The sequence below is a fragment of the Gymnoscopelus microlampas genome, assembly GCF_963454915.1.
Source record: "Gymnoscopelus microlampas genome assembly, chromosome: 3".
Taxonomy (NCBI): domain Eukaryota; kingdom Metazoa; phylum Chordata; class Actinopteri; order Myctophiformes; family Myctophidae; genus Gymnoscopelus; species Gymnoscopelus microlampas.
In genome coordinates, this window is record NC_139940.1 from 41,794,581 (window position 1) to 41,814,343 (window position 19,763).

The 19,763-nt window shown below is 41.4% G+C and overlaps 1 protein-coding gene across 2 annotated transcripts in view; it reads right to left on the reverse strand.

Moving 5' to 3' along the window:
* The window catches only part of klhl32 (kelch-like family member 32), a 68,175-nt gene that overhangs the window by 38,112 nt on the left and 10,300 nt on the right, over positions 1–19,763 (reverse strand). For both annotated transcript variants that reach the window (XM_084053436.1, XM_084053435.1), the window contains exon 3: positions 18,798–18,981. In XM_084053436.1, the coding sequence (XP_083909562.1) occupies positions 18,798–18,981 (184 nt within the window). The remainder of the gene's footprint in view (positions 1–18,797; positions 18,982–19,763) is intronic.

Consider the following 19,763-nt stretch of genomic DNA (forward strand, 5'->3'; position numbering starts at 1 on the left):
TATCTAAACATTTAGGACAGGTCGTAATAGTGGATGCGTACATTTACATTAGCCTACTTAGAACTGGACTCCACAAAGCGATACGAGGCCACTTCTTAACGTCATCATGCATGATGTGTTAATGCATGTGTACTAGAGTGCCCCACACGAAGCACTCTACTTTAAGCCATTCATTTAGTTTGGTTCGGTTGTAATGACAACCACGCACAGCACACGTTGTCTCTGAGCTCATTGTGACGTTAAGAAAAGCCGAGTCTTAATAACAAACGTCTTGGAAAATCGCTATGCGAGTGAAGCTGCAGCTACGTTCTGCTGGCAAATGTAAACACATGAGCCGCTACTTTCTACTTCCGGTCCCTCCGCAGGATGTTTCCCACACATCAGGAAACTACCCGCGGAAACAGGTGGATAGCCAGGAAGAGAGAGGGGTGTAGCTGGAGTTTATCTTTTGTAAGTTTGGACCCATAAGACCAGACCCATAACGGTCCTTTTGGACCCCTTGTGGTCCCAGGACCCAACGTTGAGAACCAGTGTTTGAAGAAGCACATATCATATTGTCAACATTCTGCAGAAAGGAGAAACCCTGAACTGTATCTCTCTCATTTTACCACTTTTGCAGTAAATTACACCTAACATTGTTCTTGGATCCTTTTTATACCCCGATAGAAGATCACGGTTTCACCCGTGTGTGTGTGTGTGTGTGTGTGTGTGTGTGTGTGTGTGTGTGTGTGTGTGTGTGTGTGTGTGTGTGTGTGTGTGTGTGTGTGTGTGTGTGTGTGTGTGTGTGTGTGTGTGTGTGTGTGTGTGTGTGTGTGTGTGTGTGTGTGTTGCTCCACCAAGCTTAATATCGTACTATATCATATTCTGTTGCTGACAGCAGCATGAAATCATGAAAACAATGTCTTGCTTTTTGCTTCTGTCCGCTCTTTACTCCTATCCCTAGTAACTGGATCTGCATTTTTTTTTCCTGTTCTGTCTGTGCCATGCAGGCCTCTCCTTATTAGACACTAGACCTGTGCCTGTCGGGCACTGGCCTACTCGCCAACCATGCAAGTTGGGAACGATGCAAATAGGGAATGCATACCCCACCCTGTTATGCAATACCCATTATACCCATTGTCAGAGGACCCGTTGTAACCGTCCGTCCGTCCGTCCGTCCGTCCGTCCATCCGTCCGTGTCCCTTGTATGTCCATAAATCTCTGTATATGTCTGTCTGCCTGTGTCCCTTTTATGTGCACATATGGAGATCCTTACATCTGTCTGTCCATGTCCCTTTTATGGCCATATTATCGGGATCCCTGATGTTATCAGTATATATGGGCATGCCCATATATGGGCATATCGGGGCGATCTGCGGTTCTGGAAAGCCCATGTGCAGTAAAGTAAAAGAACCTCAAAATCGTACTTAAGTACAGCACTTGAGTACATGTACTTAAGTTACTTTACACCACTGGTCAATAGCAATCACCATCTCTGAACCAGACACTCGTCTCATGTGGAGCACATAATCGCTGTTACACAGAGGAGCACTTGTACTCTTGCTGCTGCGACGCAGTCAACCCTCTGCCTGCACAAAACGCTACCGACAAGACAACCATTTAAATCCCTGAAGAAGACCATTCCACGTCAAAACGTTGGTTATTGTAGTGACCATGTATCCTTTTGTTAAAAAACTCATTTTTTGCCCATTTGTGTGAGACACTCTTTGGCAGACTGAAATAATAGACGCTTGTTGCAGATTGAAGTGCCACCAGATCAGTGCCACCGTTTCCCAAGCCACACTGCATGGCCGGGCTCCCTACCGTCCTATACATCTTCCCTCTCACTTAGGGCAGTCACCATTACAAATTTAAGTTGACGATTAAGAGTCACTCAAATAATTGCGATTAACGATTTTAATTGTGTGTTTGGCGTTGAACATTGGAACATATGAAGCCTTTTAGGCTTCCTAATAAAAAAATTGCACATGGGGTAGATTTGACAAACTGAAATATACAAAGAAATTATTGACATATTTGATTTTTATACATGTAAAAAAAAAAGCAGAAATAGTTGATCTACAAGCTTACAACGCGTCACGAAGTGACGCGTTGTAAGCTTGTAGATCTGCTATTTCTGCTTTTTTTATATTTGAAAATGTGTGAACATCTTTCAACATGGAAACGATTATGACAATTATCTCAAATAATTGTGAATATCTCAAATAATTGCGATTAGAAGATTATGTAATAATTGTGACAGGCCTACTCTCAATGGTACGCTTCATATCACTCCTACCACTTTCCTCCATCCATTCTCTCTCTACGCACTCTCTTCTTCACCTCTCTGCCACACTCACTCACACCATTATGAGAGGACAGGTCAAGTGCAACGCGGCAGCTGTACTACAACATCCTTTGGAAGGACTGCATAAAAAGAATTATGCTATTCCATAAGGGAGACACAAGCAGGGTTCTTAATGCAGTATTTTGTGCTATACAATATATCCAGCTTTGATTTAACATGTAAATGCCTTGTAAAAGGCCTCTAAGTCACTCCAATCAGGCAAGCTTTTTTTTTAAGGGGGGATTCTGCATTCACACTGGCAGCTACAAAGCGTCTATACCAAGGCTATACCAGTGACATGAAGATACAAAGCAACGCTTGACGTTTGTAGCTGCTACAAAACATCTACAAAGCTACAGTTGAGCTGGCTTCAACGGCAGCTACAAAGCTACAGAATGACCAAGTGCTGTTCAACCACTTCCGCTCACCTTCTCTCTTCTTACAATTCCTCTTTGTAATGGGGGTTGGGGGGTGGGGGGGGGGGGGGGGGGCACTAATTATTTCTGTCAGTCAGTTCCGTGTTCTTTTGAACCCCAGCCTTTATGTATTTTCCTTTTACATGTTTCTCGCTCGTCTGCTTGACGTCAGCGAGCGTTGTTGATCAACACTTGAACGGCGACTCGGAGACAGCTTTGTGTTTCTTTTGTGGGTCTGAGAGCGTCAGCATTAGTCATAGTCTGGGTTCCTCTAGTACATTACATTCCCTCTGGGAGGAACTATTATGCAATGGTGGAAAGTAACTAAGTACAGTACATTTACTCAAGTACTGTTCTTAAGTAAAATGTTTTTTTACTTTACTGGAGTAGTTCCAATTAGAAGTACTTTTACTTCTACTCCACTACATCTCAGAGGCAATCATTATACTTTTACTCCACTACAATTATTTGACAACTTTAGTTACTAGTTACTTTATAGATTTGGATTATTAAAAAAAAGCATACATTAACCACTTCAGCTCTGTCATTCCGGCCATTTGAAAATAGCCGATCTACAAGCTCGCATTGCAAGCTTGTAGATCTGCTATTTTCAACTAATGCCAATACTTTTGTACTTTCACTCGAGTACATTTTTTATTACAGACTTTTACTTGTAACAGAGTATTTCTACGTTGCAGTATTGATACTTTTATTTAAGTAAAAAAATGTGAGTACTTTTTGAGTGGTGCCGAAGGCAACCACTCCTATACGTGGCTTTGTCTGTGTGTCCGTATGTATGTCTGTATGTCCGTGTGTCCACCAAGCTAACATTGGTCAAGCATCACGTGACACGTGACAATATGTTGAAAGGGTGTGCTTTGATTGGCTAGCGGGACGCATGACGAAATAGAGCCCTATAAATAGGTGTGTCACTTTGAAACATTGTTTACATGTTTCAAAGTGACATCAGTGCCATCAGCCAAGCTAACATTGGACATGTTAGCTTGGCTGATTGAACATGTTAGCCAAGCTAAGCAAGGCATACTCACTTCACAAAGGGTGTGATTTTTTTCAAACACTGCTATTATGTGTCACATCTGTTTAAGACAGTAGGTAGCTGATATATTGCACTTTTAACTTAGCGCTAAGTATGCTCTTAGTTGCTTGTTTGAGAAGAGAATGTACTTAAGACTTCTGGTGATTAGTAGTTTTCTTGCATACCTTTGTTGAATGCACTTATTGTAAGTCGCTTTGGATAAAAGCGTCTGCTAAATGACTGTAATGTAATGTAATGTAATGTAATGTAATGTAATGTAATGCGTTTTGACTTATGAGCACGGGTCAGGTCAAGTGCAACGCTGCAGCTCTTACATACTGCAGCATCCTGTGGAGGAAGCACTGCAGTGTGCATGACTGTTATTATGGGTGGCCTGCTGGGCTCTACTGTGTGTCCCAGTCAGAGAGAGAGAGAGAGGAGCCATCCGTCACCTCCGCTAGTCCCCTCAGCACCTCTGCCAAGGTCAGCACCACAACCCTGATGCAGCCCTGCTTGAGGCCAGAGGCTTAGCAGTACAGTACAGTACGCACACACACACACACACACACACACACACATTGTTTTTTTGTATTGTCCCAGTTAAATAAACATTCAAATATATATATATATATATATATATATATATATATATATATATATATATATATATATATATATATATATATATATATATATATATATATATATATATAATAAAAACATTTTTATTAATAATAATAATATTTGAATACTGTATCTGCCAATTTTTAAGACAATTTTTAAGACTAATATTCAAATATCATTTCTGAGGAAAGTTACCAGCCCTACTATACTTGTGAGGACATCAGGGGTACGGCGCTTTTATGAATGCCATTTTTACAGGGATTTTTTTTGCCATTTTTAACCGTAAGCCTAAAGCCTGTGTGAGCTTGTAGATGTCTAATTTATGTCTAATAGGTTACACACGCACACGGACGCACACGCACACACAAAGATACAAGTAAAAATTCTCTCTTTGTCACAATCTTCCTCTGTGTCATTGTCTTTCTGTCACACACACACACACACACACACACACGCGCACGCACGTGCACACGCACACGCACACGCACATGCACACGCACGCACGCACACGCCACGCACGTAGCACACCCCAGGTTGCGCCACTGGCCTGTCTGCCTGTGCTCAGTCAAGCGGTGGATTTTTAATTAGCACAGCTGTGAATCAACAAAGCCCAGTTGAAAAGGCGAAACAGACAGGGCCTTGGTTAACGCTCACACAGCCCCTAAAGTCAACCCTCCCTGCCTCGTATATTATCCTCACAGCAAAGACCGCAAGCCTGCTTAAAGTCCATGTGCATGCATCGGAGAATCTTGATGAGGTTGGGAGGAGAGAAAAAAGACTGGGCTGTGGAAGAGGCTGGGACGTTGTTGCTCGCAGCACTGCCATCGTGCCCCAGTGTCTGGGGAGGAAGGGACTAACCTGCACACTACTCCTCAGGGTTACTATAAGAGTTAACTAAAACTTGCTCAAACTATAAATGAAAAAAAATCTCATTTTAGTTAAAGGAAGGGTAAGTGATGTTTTTTTTGTTAAAATAAGTGTTAAATACAGTAGCTCTATATTCTGATAATACTCATTGATATAGAGTTTTTGTTCAGTAACAGGAGTCGCCCCATCTCTCTTGTTCTTTAGTAAACAGAAAATGCATTTTCAGGTCGGGATACCTATTTTGTCCAATCAGGAGAGAGATCTTGCACAGAATACAGATTAAACAAGTGAAATTGGAAGTGATGGCACAAAGAAATGAGCAGACAAAATTCGAACTGGAACATTAAAATTGAAGCTGATAAATAAGTACTTGAGATGCACGGATCGCGGTTTTAGCCGCGGTTGCCTTAGTTAACCGCAGTTTGGGTGAATTTGGGTCAATCAAATATAATTATTAATTAATATTGGATAAACCGCGGGTGAAATAATGCGGGAATTGAATTAATGATATCAATCTATAGGCCTATTATAGCTTTTAAAAAGCACGAAATCTCGCCGTGCGTGCATTTGTAGTATTTCAAAATTACGTAATTTTACATCAGGCACAAATTAGCCGCCTACTGCACGTTGCCAACAACAGTGTACCGCATGCAGCCGGTGTTGCCAGATCTTGCTAGAGCAATAAGCAGCCAGGTCTATGAAAACAAGCCCAAAACAAGCGCCAAACAAGGCCAAAAGTCGCTTATAAAAAGCAGACATGAAAGCAGAATAAAGTGAATGAATCTCCGTCTTGCTGTTACCATGGATATGGATTGTATACAGTCACTACATCGCGACAGACAGTGGTGAGCAACATTGTTTATAAGAAAACTAACGTCTTTTGATGCGGTTGGTGCAGATCTAGAAATAGGATGGTATAATTAATGCCGTTGGATGGCGGGTGGATAATGAACATGTATATGCGGATTTGGGTGACGAAAAACCCCATCCGCGCATCTCTAATGGGTAATCTTTCCTGATTGGCTGGAAATGTTCCAAACAACCTGAGAATGTATTTTATGTTTATTAGAACTGGAGAGACGGGTAGACATCTGTTCCTGAACAAACCCTCTAGAGCAATGATTACTATCAGAATATAGAGCTTTAACCTTTTGACACAAAACCTTTTGTTTTAACCAAAAACTATCGCTTTATAAAAATACAAACGACACTTTACAAAAGAAAAACGACGACTAATTAAAAATACATTGTGTGTTTACAAAACTAAAACAAACTAAAAGCATAGAGAAAATAATATCCTTAGTTTTAGTCTTTGTCAGTATCCAGCATTTTACTTTTAAGGTTTTTGAATCTCGCCCCTGACTACCCCATATTAGAAAACTAACACTAAAATGAATACAAACTAAACTAAAACTAAGCATTTTCCAAAAATGTTATCTAAACTAACAAAGTAAAAATGACAAATAATAATAATTAACCCATTAAGACCGGGAACGCATCTTTATTTCTTTGGGCTATTCAAAAATAGCAGATATACAAGCTCATAGCACGGCACCGAGTGCCGCGCTATGAGCTTTTAGATCTGCTATTTTTGAAAAATCATGAAAATCTGTGCACATTTTTATATATATATATATATATATTTTTAAAGCTAACATTTTTAACTCAAATCTTTTGCTTCTGGGGGGTCCCTGGAACAAAACATTTTGAGAAGGGGGGTCCGCGGACAAATACATATCATTTTGAGGGACCTTGAGATGAAAAAGTTTGAGAACCCCTGATATTATAGCAACATAAGTGTTTCAGAAAACTGTTAGGATTTAGAAGACATTTGTAGAACCCCCAGAAGCAAAGATTTGAGTTACAAATGTTCGTTTTAAAAAACATATATACTCAAAGATTTGCACAATTTTTTACAACTTTTCAAAGAAATAAAAAAAATGACACAGATGCGCTCCCGGTCTTAGTGGGTTAAAGAGAAATCTAAACTCTAATAACCTTGGCTGGTATCACTGCCATGCACCAGTCTCTGGGGAAGGGACTGCACATTATACTCATGTGACTATAGAAAACATTACAGCTAAGAAGCAAGCTAATGCTACTAACCCTGAGGCGTGTTCTTCTCAAAGGCAACTCTCTGTGTGTGTGTGTGTGTGTGTGTGTGTGTGTGTGTGTGTGTGTGTGTGTGTGTGTGTGTGTGTGTGTGTGTGTGTGTGTGTGTGTGTGTGTGTGTGTGTGTGCGCGGGGGGGGGGGGGGGGATTATCAGCTTGGAGTTTAGCTTGGAATGAGTATCAAAAATCCTCTCATTATGCTACCAGCCAGTGACACAAACTGCAATCTATACTATATTCTACACACAGCATTGTTTCCCAAACATTGGGTCAGGACCCATTTTGGGCGCACAGACACATTTTTTATGGGTTGCGAGTAGATATCCTTTTTTTTTATTCTACGCTTTGTTAAAAAATATATATATATATTTCAAAAGATTTATATATATTTCAAAAATATGTTTAAAATATTTTTTAAATATTTTTTTCAAAATCATTTCAGATTAAAGGATAAATTAATCTCAAATAACAGCTTGTGAGCTTGTTTAGAGCTTAAATAGGGCTTAAAGCTGCACCATGTAACTTTCCTCTTCTGCCCCGGATTTGAACCCGGTTTCCTGCGCAAGTGCTGAATGTTTTACCATTGAGCTAATAGAGCTTGTAGTGGCAGAAAGCCAATTGGAGAGATCCTGTGTAGAAGAGAAACCTATGCGGGGGTGAGACCCAATGTAAAGTTAGAAGGGCCTTTAGAGCAGGATATTGAGTAAAAGTACTCATGCACGAAGAGTAGCTGGGGAAGCAGCTACTCTGAGTTCAGCAGACATTCAGTGCTACCAGGGCAAGGGTCTGAAGCAGTGTTGCCAGATTCTGTAAGAGAAACAAGCAACCAGGTCTAGGAAAACCAGCCCAAAAGAAGCGACTATGGGCAACATGAGCACTTTAACATATGCATCAGCTATTTGAAAATAGCAGATCTACAAGCTCACAACGCGTCGCGATGCGACGCGTTGTGAGCTTGTAGATCGGCTATTTTCAAATAAAATCTTGCTGTGAAATTATAATACGCAGATCTGGCAACCCTGGTCTGAAGTCCATTTCTGGGAAAAGAGCGCCATAGAAGGTCCCATAAGAGGGTGATAGCAAGTACACTGATATCAAATGTTGTCATGATCAAGAATGTCATCAGACCAATGAACTCTTATTTAACGGAATCAAGGGTAGTTCTCAGAATTAACATCATGTCAGAGCGAACTCTTAAATTCTCGGAAAATAAGTCATTTACATGGAAGATGCCGTTATGCGCCTGATTGAGAAATACCTAGACATGGATCAGCAGTGGTGCAAAGTTTTTACTGGTGTTTATTTCTTACTTTACTGGATCATTTCCAGTTTTCAGTACTTTTACTTCTACTCCACTACATCTCGGATCCAAATATTGTACTTTTACTCCACTACAATTATTTGAAAACTTGAGTTACTACAGATGTGCCACTTCAAAACTTCACATGTCCTGCCATCGCCAAGACAGTAAATTTTCAGGGGATTCCCAGGGCAATAAGAGGGACAAAGAAGGGCATTTAAAATGCTGAATTATTTTGATGATCACTGCTTTTATGATGCTAATTAATTTGAGCAACTGGTCAAATCACCTTTCGCCTCATAATGAGTCTGACACCTTGTTCAACACACATTCTTTTGTTCTCATGTATATGGATGTCTGTTGAAGGGAAAAACGGGGGTGTGTAGTGACAACTTCTTTTCAGGGGCAAAACAGTGCATTTTAAGGGCAGAAAAGGGAGGAAAATAATGCATTTTCAGGGCACTATCAGGGAAAGAACAGTAACGTGTGAAGTTTTGAAGTGGCACATCTGTAGTTACTTTGTAGAGTTTGATTATTATTATAACACATACATTAATCACTTCAACCCAATATACATTTCGGCCATTTGAAAACAGCCGATCTACAAGCTCACAATGCGTTGCGATGCGACACATTGTGAGCTTGTAGATCTTGTAGATAGATTTTTATACATTTCATGCATTTGAAAACTTGTGAAATGGGACATTCTGCATAATGAGTACTTTTACTTTTGTACTTTAAGTATATTTTGATACCAATACTTTTGCACTTTTACTCAAGTAAATATTTGAATGCCGGACTTTTACTTGTAACAGAGTATATTTGTACATTGCGGTATTCATACTTTTACTTAAGTAAAAGAACATTGCGACTTAAAAACTGTTTGGGGTGCTCGCAAAAGCCTGAGTAGACGTTAAAATGACCCCAAACATGTTTGAAAGTGAAATATGAGGAAGGTAGTGCACACACATCCGTGGCCCAGGTGTTAAGACAAGCAAAAGCATCACAAAAGAGAACATAGTCTGCACACTGGGGATGCTGAAAAGGCTCAGCTGTATTTTATTATGCCCATTCCCATTATGTCCTAATGAAGATCTAAGCGATCGAAACGATGACAACGCAATAAAATACAGCAGAGCTTTTTCAGCATCCCCAGTGTGTAGATTGGTTTCGTAACAAAGGGGGGGTTTCTCTGGAGTGGGTTGTTAGCCCACAGCCAGATAGCCAGCTGGGGGGGCTGCCCCCTTAGGGCCTGCTGACCTGCCCTGAACCATTCTTCGTCGGGCCCCTCGCCAGAGACCAGTTTGCCATGGGAGACCCTACCAGGAGCACAAGGCTCCAGACAACATAGCTCTCGGGGTCATAACGAGAGAGACCAAATTACGGATCTATAACACCTCAGTTCTCTCCATTCTTCTTTATGGAGCAGAAACTTGGCCTCTCAACAAGACCCTGGCGGACAGAATTGACGGCTTTGACACCAGAGCACTGCGCACAATAGAGGGGATAAAATGGCAAGATCGAGTCTCCAACATCAGGCTGCGGGAACGTACCAAACAGCCCCCCGTATCCCGCCTGGCAGCACAGCGCCGGATGCGCTGGTACGGCCACGTCAAAAGACTCCCTCCTGAACACCCTACATCGGCTATCCTCCACTTCGATCCAAAACCCGCCCGCTGGAAACGCCCCCGCGGTGCGCCCCGCACACGCTGGATTGATGCCATCACCAGGGACTTACAACAAACAGGCTTGTCGCTAGCGGAAGCCGAGCCCCTAGCACAGGACCGACTCAAATGGAGAAGACTGGTGAAGCTGATTGGCTCTACGCATGGCGACGCCCCCGTCGCCGAGCAAGAGACCTGATGATGAGTGTGCAGACACTATGCTATTTTGTGAAAGTTAAATATCTCTTTAATTCATAATGGCCCTCATTTATCAAAGTGGTGTCGACCAAATAATGGGCATACGGCGAGATCACCGCAATTGTCGGCATTTAGCAATCTATCGTGACTTTGACTTTGACGTACGGCCCGCTCAGATCTCACCTCTGGTTTGTTCCATCGTAGACCTGCGGAGCAGCATTATCTGACCATCTGACAGGCATCTACACATATTCACTCCAAAAATGTATAGCTCTAAAACTAATAAATGTGAAAAAAAGGCATACTGTACATCGACGATGTGTCATATCTTGGTAGGATATTTCCAAGTGTGCAAACAATTAAAATCGAGCAATTAAAAACAATATAACATATTTACAATGTTACAAGTTAGATGCTTAATCATTCAGCCATTTAAACAGTGCTTTACTGGCTCTGTTAACACATGTGAGCGCATATATGTGAGAGGATTTTGGGGACTGCTCCGCTGTTATTTTCATGGAGAGTGAAGTCTGCCCACTGCCCAGCGCAAGAGATATTTTGGCCACGCGACCGCAGCGGGAGATCGGAGGTAGGGATAGGTATCGTTAGGATTCCGATTCCGGTTCTGCTTATCGGTTTCGGCTCCCAACGGTTCCCTATTTCGGTTCCAAAATGGTAAAAAAAATAAGAGGTAAAATGTTTATTTTACAAAAGTAACTTTATTCTTCTAAGCCTTAGTCAATTTAAGACAGAGAGTAACATCCCAGGGCAGTAGTGTTGTACTTCTTACTACTGACAATGACAATAACAAATATAAATGTGATATGAGCAGCATTGGGGCCAAATGCTGTAAACTGAATTCACTGCAAAACAGCAAATAGTCTTCCCTTAAATAAATAATTCAAGGAATAAAACAAAGTGCATTCAGTACATAACAGCTGCTTACATCCAAATAAACATAGTCCCTTTGAGTGTGCGTGTGTGTGTGCGTGTGCATGTGTGTGTGTGTGTGTGTGTGTGTGTGTGTGTGTGTGTGTGTGTGTGTGTGTGTGTGTGTGTGTGTGTGTGTGTGTGTGTGTGTGCAGTGCAGCGTGAATGCACGTAAGTTAGACAGGTCCTGACAGATAGTCAACGTGTCATCATGAAGCTTTTGCTTGAACAGCTTTTAGCACGTCTAGGAACCAATATGCAGAACCGAAATGTAATTATTTTTATGGGTACCCGGTACCCGCCATTTCTTATTCGGTTCCTACTTGGAACCAAATTTCGGTACCCAACCCTTATCGGAGGTAACCAGCCCACCACACACCAGCCTTCATCCATTAATGTTTACGCATTCCATAAACGCTCAAATTAGGATGACAGCCCCAGGCTATCTATAGACGTGGTGTGGCGGCCACGGACTGATGGACCACAGCAGGACGCAGGACTGCTTTATTTTGCAAAACAGCAGACTGTGAATATAGCCGATATAGCGATGGAGGGCGTGTTTGTATATATAGAAGAAGAATCTTTATGACATCCAATAAGTGATCCACCCCCCCCCCCCCTCTCTCTCTCTCCTCTTTCCACTGTGCTGGTCATGTCAGGTCCTGATCAATGGCTCTGCCATCCTCTCGGGGTATGAATGACACCGATCTATACCTTTGATCAGCCAGCAGCTAGAGCGCGGCTGGAAGCATCATCAGGCACAGCAGGGTCAGACTGCTGCTGCACATGGCTGCTGGCTAGCCCTTCACACAGACTTACTTTCAAGTGTGCTGTGTACACGGGCACAAGTGTTTGTGACAGACAGAAGAAGGGAAGAGAGAGAGAGAGAGAGAGAGAGAGAGAGAGAGAGAGAGAGAGAGAGAGAGAGAGAGAGAGAGAGAGAGAGAGAGATTTTTTTAAAGGATCCCTGGCTAATAAGCATTATATGACTTACAGCTTAATACATTATAATTGTCCTCTATAAGAAAATAAAAAATAATGAAAACAGTAACACTTTAAATATTTGCTTCTCAAGAGGGGCAAAACGGGGGACAAAAGATGATCCATTTCTAAAATAAATATATATTTAAGGTGTTTTTAATGTTTTATCGTAGTTATAGTAATGTATATTAAAGGCATGTAAGGCTTATTAGCCAGGGATCCTTTTAAGGTTTTGCAAACTAGTTTTCCTAAGTTGCAAAGTAACATTTCAGAGAGAGAGAGAGAGAGAGAGAGAGAGAGAGAGAGAGAGATAGAGTGTAGTAGTAGGCTACTTGGCTATTTATTTCCGCTGAACACTGTGTCCAAGATGAACAATCAATTAAGAGGGTGTCTGTAGCAAGTATTGATGAGTCAGGACGTGTGCTGTGAATGTGAAGTACACACATTAAACCAATTTATTAGCTCCTGCATTCTTCAAAACATTGTGTCCGTCTGTCTGTCTGTCACATTAATAAAGTGATATTTTGGTGTACTATAACGTCAGCTTGTGCCGGTGTATTTACATTTGGCTAGTAGTACTGGTACATCCTGTAAGCCGGAGGGACTGGATCATTGTAATTGGCTAGTTAGTAGTAGGCTGGGATCTTTGGGGTTTATAATCCGGTCGGGAGCGGAGGTAACCCTGCGTCACCAGGCGCGTCATCCACGTCATCAGGCGGCCAGAACCCGCATGCCTCACCCCATCTACGAGTGGGTGGCAACTCTTTGTTGTTTTTAACACTAAGGATTTTACCATGTTTTAACGGGGACTTACTTTCTCTCTCTCTCATTCTCTCTCTCTCTCTCTCTTACTGTCTCTCTCTCTCACATGCGTATGTGTTTGCATGTGTGTATATTTGTGTACATTGTTAAGCATGTTTCTGTGTGAGCATGTGCACATACTGCCAGATGCCAGAGCATCTGGCACACATACCCCGTACCAGATTTCTGTTGTTAATTATTTTATTTTTTTTCAAAAGAAATTCTACCAGCTCTACAAGATCTACAAGATCTACAAGATCTACAAGCCCACAACAACGCATTGCGACACGTTGTTTGTGAGCTTGTAGATCGGCTATTTTCAAACATCTGATGCATATAGGTCTAAAGTGCTCATGTGGCCTATCATAGTGGCTTCTTTTGGGCTTGTTTTCATAGACTCTGACAACCCTGATCTCCAGCAGTCCTTGTTGTGGGCAGTGGGCAGTGCAGACGGGATGTATTTCCCCCGAGGCATCCAGGCTCCCTAATATGATGGCATTGGAGGAGACAGCTGACACGGACAGACAGTCTCCAGGTAAACAACTCACGCTTGGCCACATATCTTAAATTACAACTCCTAATGTCTTCTAGTCTCACAAACACGCGCGTGTGCGCACGTATGCGTGCATGTGTGTGTGAGAGAGAGAGCGAGATACGAGAGAGAGAGAGAGAGAGAGAGAGAGAGAGAGAGAAGAGAGAGAGAGAGAGAGAGAGAGAGAGAGAGAGAGAGGGAGATAAAGAAGTCTTATGAGAAGCACAAAGCAGGTGTGAGTGAGGAGAGTGAAAGACAGAGAGAGAGAGTGGGTGAGGGGGAGAGAAAGGGGAGAAAGGGAGTGAGGGAGAGAGAGAGGGGGGAGAGAGACAGGGGAGAGAGAGGAGAGAGAGTGGGGGGAGAGACAGGGAGAGAGAGAGAGAGATCTTCCATGTGCACATTTCACATGTTGTACTTTCTCATGCCCTCCTGTATATTATCTGCTAAATAATTGAAGTACAACAAACAAAGCATTTGGAGTCAGATGACAAACTCCAGATAACTACGTTTAGCCCCTCCTACACTACACTACACTACACTACACTACACTACACTACAATACTACACTACACTACACTACACTACACTACACTACACTACACTACAATACTACACTACACTACACTACAATACTACACTACACTACACTACAATACTACACTACACTACACTACACTACACTACACTACACTACACTACAATACTACACTACACTACACTACACTACACTACACTACACTACACTACACTACACTACACTACACTACAATACTACACTACACTACACTACACTACACTACACTACAATACTACACTACACTACACTACACTACACTACACTACACTACACTACACTACACTACACTACACTACACTACACTACACTACACTACACTACACTACTACACTACACTACACTACACTACACTACACTACACTACACTACACTACACTACACTACACTACACTATCCAGTGGTTCTCAACCTTCTCAGGCCGTGACCCCCCAAAATAATCACATTTGAACTGGAGACCCCCCCACCCTGATAAGCACTTAGATTTGTAGAAGTTGAGGCATTACATTTGGTTTGACTTGGTTTCACAGATAAATAGTGAAAATAGCAGATCTTCAAGCTCACAACGCCTTGCAATGTGAGCCATTGTGAGCTTGTAGATCGGCTATTTTCAAAATGTTTGCCTTTCTTATATATATATTTTTTCAAAAGGTATTAAAAAAGGTCTTAAAAGTCCTTAAATTGTCACTTTTCTGTCATCTGGGGACCCCCCCAAAATCATGTGGGGACCCGCCTGGGGGTCCCAACCCACAGGTTGAGAACAACTACACTAAACAACAGAATGAATAGAGGAGCACGGACAGAGGCTGCATGGCTCTCTCTCTCTCTCTCTCTCTCTCTCTCTCTCTCTCTCTCTCTCTCTCTCTCTCTCTCTCTCTCTCTCTCTCTCTCTCTCTCTCTCTCTCTCTCTCTCTCTCTCTCTCTCTCTCTCTCTCTCTCTCTCTCTCTCTCTGGCTGTTATACTGCAGCAGCAGATTTATCTAATAATCCTACGAGGCACTCTAACTAATGTCGCTGCCGGGCAGAAACCTTGTATCTCCATATTTGAACTTTTTAACGCTTTTTCCCGTAAATGAAATGAATGCCTTACTTCTCGTACAAGAAGAGCAGATCTACAAGCTCACTCTCACATTACCTACAAGGTCACACAACGCGTGACGCGTTGTGTGACCTTGTAGATAATGTGAGAGTGAACGTGGTTAACTCATCCACTGCCAGAGTAAATACAAAAATAAAGCCCAGACTGCCAGCGATTTTTCGATTTTCTTACCTTTTCAAGTAGTCACAGAATATGTATCTCCAGTATGATGGATCCCCTGATGGTTGCTAATCACGGAGGGTTTCACTGTGCTTGTGAAAAGCTCATCGCATCGCGACCTCCCGTTCGCTTGTTATACACCGTTGAAAATATCATGTCTCGACAAAAATACATAGTAACACAGGAGCCGAGACACAGAATATTTGGAGCTATGTGCGAAATGTAATGAGTTAAGTGTGTCTGTGGGTTTTTAGATCAATATTTAACCAATGAAAAGAATTAACAAGAGCTGGTGTCTATATCAGTGGTTTTCAACCTTTTTCATGCCAAGGACCCCTAAATTGATATACATTTGGCCGCGGACCCCCAGCTGAAAATGCTTTATGCCAGGGACTCCCAGAAGCAAAGATTTGAGTAAAAAATATTCGCTTTAAAAAATGTATATATTCAAAGATTTGCACACATTTTCAAGATTTTTCAAAAATAGCAGATATACAAGATCATATGAGCTTGTATATCAGCTATTTTTTAATAGCCAAAGCTAAGTGGTTGCAATGATTGTGACGCTATGTTAACTAATTTTGCTGGGGACCCCCTGGTACCCCCCCCCCCCCCCCCCAAGGACCACTGGTGGTCCCCGGACCACTGGTTGAGAACCACTGGTCTAAATAATAACTAGATTTGGATTAATTGGAACACAGGTTCTGTTATTTATTTTCTTGAAAGGTAACAGTTTTGGACATATGAGGTTTCCTCCCGACAGAGACGTAGATGTAATGTCTCCTGGCTCAGCAGCACAGACTCCAAACGACAACAATTACAACTGGAACCAAAAGAAGGAACAAACGCAGAACAAAGGACAAGAAGGGATGAAGAACAAAGGAAGGATAAATCTGCAACTCCCCGCAGAGACACAATAAATGATAAGGAATACACTGGTGGAAATAGTACAGAATGTTTTTACCTTAGGGAAAGTAGCTATAGCACAATGTAGAAATACTCTGTTACAGGGATAAAAGGCCTGTATTACAAGTACAAAAGGTATCAGCATCAAAATATACTTAAAAGTACAAAGTAGGAGTTCTACATTTTTTCTAAATATATTATATATATATAATGATAATATGAATCAGCAAAGTAAACAGTAAGTAAGGTTTTCAAATAATCATAATGAAGTGAAAAGCACAATATTTGCCTCTGAGATGCAGTTAAGTATAAAGTAACGATACATGGTCATATACTCAAGTAAAACCTCAAAATTGTACCTTAAGTACATGTACTTAATTACTTTCCGCCACTGCAGACACATACACAGACACACCAGGAGTAATCCCCTGATTCCCCTGTGCAACTTGGACTGTAATCTGTCTCTGGTTTTCAAGCGGGATTAATTTCCAATTCCTAATCTGCTCTGTGCTCCAAAACCACAACTCATCATCAGTCCCTACGGCCGCTGCCAGGGTTTGTGTGTGCCTATCAGCGATGCCAGACTTTGTCAGGGAAACAAGCAGACAGGTCTACCAAAACAAGCCCAAGAGGTCGCATGTCCCCCCCCCAGCAAAATGAGTTAACCCATTAAGACCCGAGGCCGATTCTACAAATGTCTTCTGAATCCTAACAGTTTTCTGAAACACTTATGTTTGCTGTATCAGTGGTTCTCAAACGTTTTCATGTCAAGGACCCTCAAAATGATATGTATTTGGCCGTGGACCCCCATCTCAAAATATTTAGTTCCAGGGACCCCCAGAAGCAAAGATTTGAGTTACAAATGTTAGCTTAAAAAAGATATATATATATATTCAAAGATTTGCATGATTAAATTTTTTTTTGTGCCAAAGTATAAAATAATGGTTAAAGTTGTTAAAATCTAGACTGACAAATGCTTTCCTGGTCTTCATGGGTTAATATAGCATAGAAATCAGTTGAACCTCTTTAACCCTGTAATACACATCGGCTATTTGAAAGTAGACGATCTACAAGCTCACAACGCATTGCGAAGCGACACGTTAAATCTTGAAAGAAATGTGACATATTTGGAATATGTTTGAAACATTTTAAATACACAAATCTTGTATGGCAGTCCCTGGCAGTGACAAAATATTTTCAGATGGGGGTCTGCATTCAAATACATATTTAATGACATTGAAAATGTTTGAGGACGTTAGAAAGGCCACACTGACCTACCGACCTTACCTAATAATTGGGCGTGTTGCCTCAAAGTAAGGTCACACTGACCTCACCTAATAATTTAGTCTATTGCCTCCTGATTCTGATTGGGTATTGCTTCATGCTAGTTCAATCTGATCACAGGTGCTTCTCATTTAATTAATCCATTAAGACCAGGAATGCATCTGTGTCATTTAAAAATGTCTTTGGCTATTCAAAAATAGCAGACATACAAGCTCATAGCGTGGCACTGAGTGCCGCGCTATGAGCTTGTAGATCTGCTATTTTGGGGGGGAAATCGTGAAAATGTGTGTTTTAAAGCAAACGTTTTTAACTCCGATCTGTGCTTCTGGGGGTCCCTGGAACAACGTATTTTGAGATGGGGGTCCGCGGCCAAATACTGTACATTTAATTTTGGGCGTCCTTGACATGGAAAAGTTGGAGCACCACTGATACAGCAACATACTGTTAATAACAGTATGTTGCTGTATGGGGGTCCGCGTATGGGGGTCCGCGGCCTAATACATATCTAAAAATGTTTTCTAAATCATTATGATTTAGAAATGTGTAGACAATGTTTTCTTTCCAGGGACCCCCCCCCCCCCCAGAAGCAGAGATTTGAGTTACAAATGTTTGCTTTAAAAAACGATTATGACGATTAAGCAAAAATAATTGTGACTATCTCAAATAAGTGTGATTAGACGATTATGTAATAATTGTGACAGGCCTACCTAAAACATGTAGACATGCTTGATTGATTGATTGATTGATTGATTGATTCAAGAGGATTCCACTGTGGTCGTTTTAGGGAAGGGATGCAGGGGGCAACAACACAAAAACTAAACAAACGACAAAATAATAAAAGACAAATAAAACAAAAACCAAAAAGATAAAAAATAGGTATTTTAGAACAGGAAAACAATGTTATCCTGTTCCAATTAATTTCCCCACAAAAAAATGCACATTTCATGTTGTTGCATGTGGTTCCGAAAAAAAAAAAACAGAAACTCACCCGGAAGTAGTCGCTGCACGCCGCCAAGACGGCTTTGTGGGCGTGGAACTTGTGCTCGCCAGCGACCAGCGTGACATCACAGAGGAGGCCGTCCTTCCTCTGCTGGTTGAGGGCGGAGAGAACGGCGTCCTGGTGGGATTTAGACTGGCACAGTCTCTGTCCTGTCAGCATCTCCCCCTCACTGCTACACAAGCACAACCACAGTCAGTAAGTATAAGCCTGCTGGGAGCTATCCAGTGGTGGAAAAAAAGTACTCACATTTTGTACTTGCGTCGGTAAAAGTATCAATACTGCAAAATAGAAATACTCTGTTACAAGTAAAAGTCTGGAATAAAAAATGTACTTGAGTAAAAGTACAAAAGTATTGGTATCAAAATGTACTTAACCCTTTAAGACCTGAGTCCGATCTTAAAATGTGTTCTAAATCCCAACTGATTTTTTAAAATAATATAAAAAATATTTTTTTACGATTTTTCAAAAATAGCAGATATACAAGCTCATAGCGCGGCACTCGGTGCCGCGCTATGAGCTTGTAGATCTGCTATTTTTGAATAGCCAAAGAAATCTAAAGTGACACAGATGCGTTCCAGGTCTAAATGGGTTAAAGTACCAAAAGTAAAAGTGCTAAAATGTTTGAAAATAGCCTAGGTATAAAATAGGGCTAAAGTGGTTACTGTATGTTTTCTAACGTAATCATTTATATCTGCAAAGTAACTAAAGTTAACAAATAATTGTAGTGGAGTAAAAGTACAATATTTGCCTCTGAGATGTAGTATAATAATAATATAATGTAATAATAATATAGGCCGCACGCCTTGGGGATTTATTTTGTCACAGTACATTTGCACATATGTGAAATTTGTCCTCTGCATTTTACCCATACCATACCAGCAGCCATATGTGGCGCGCGGGGAGCAATTAGGGGTTAAGAGTCTTGCTCAGGGACACACATCGACACATTGCTGG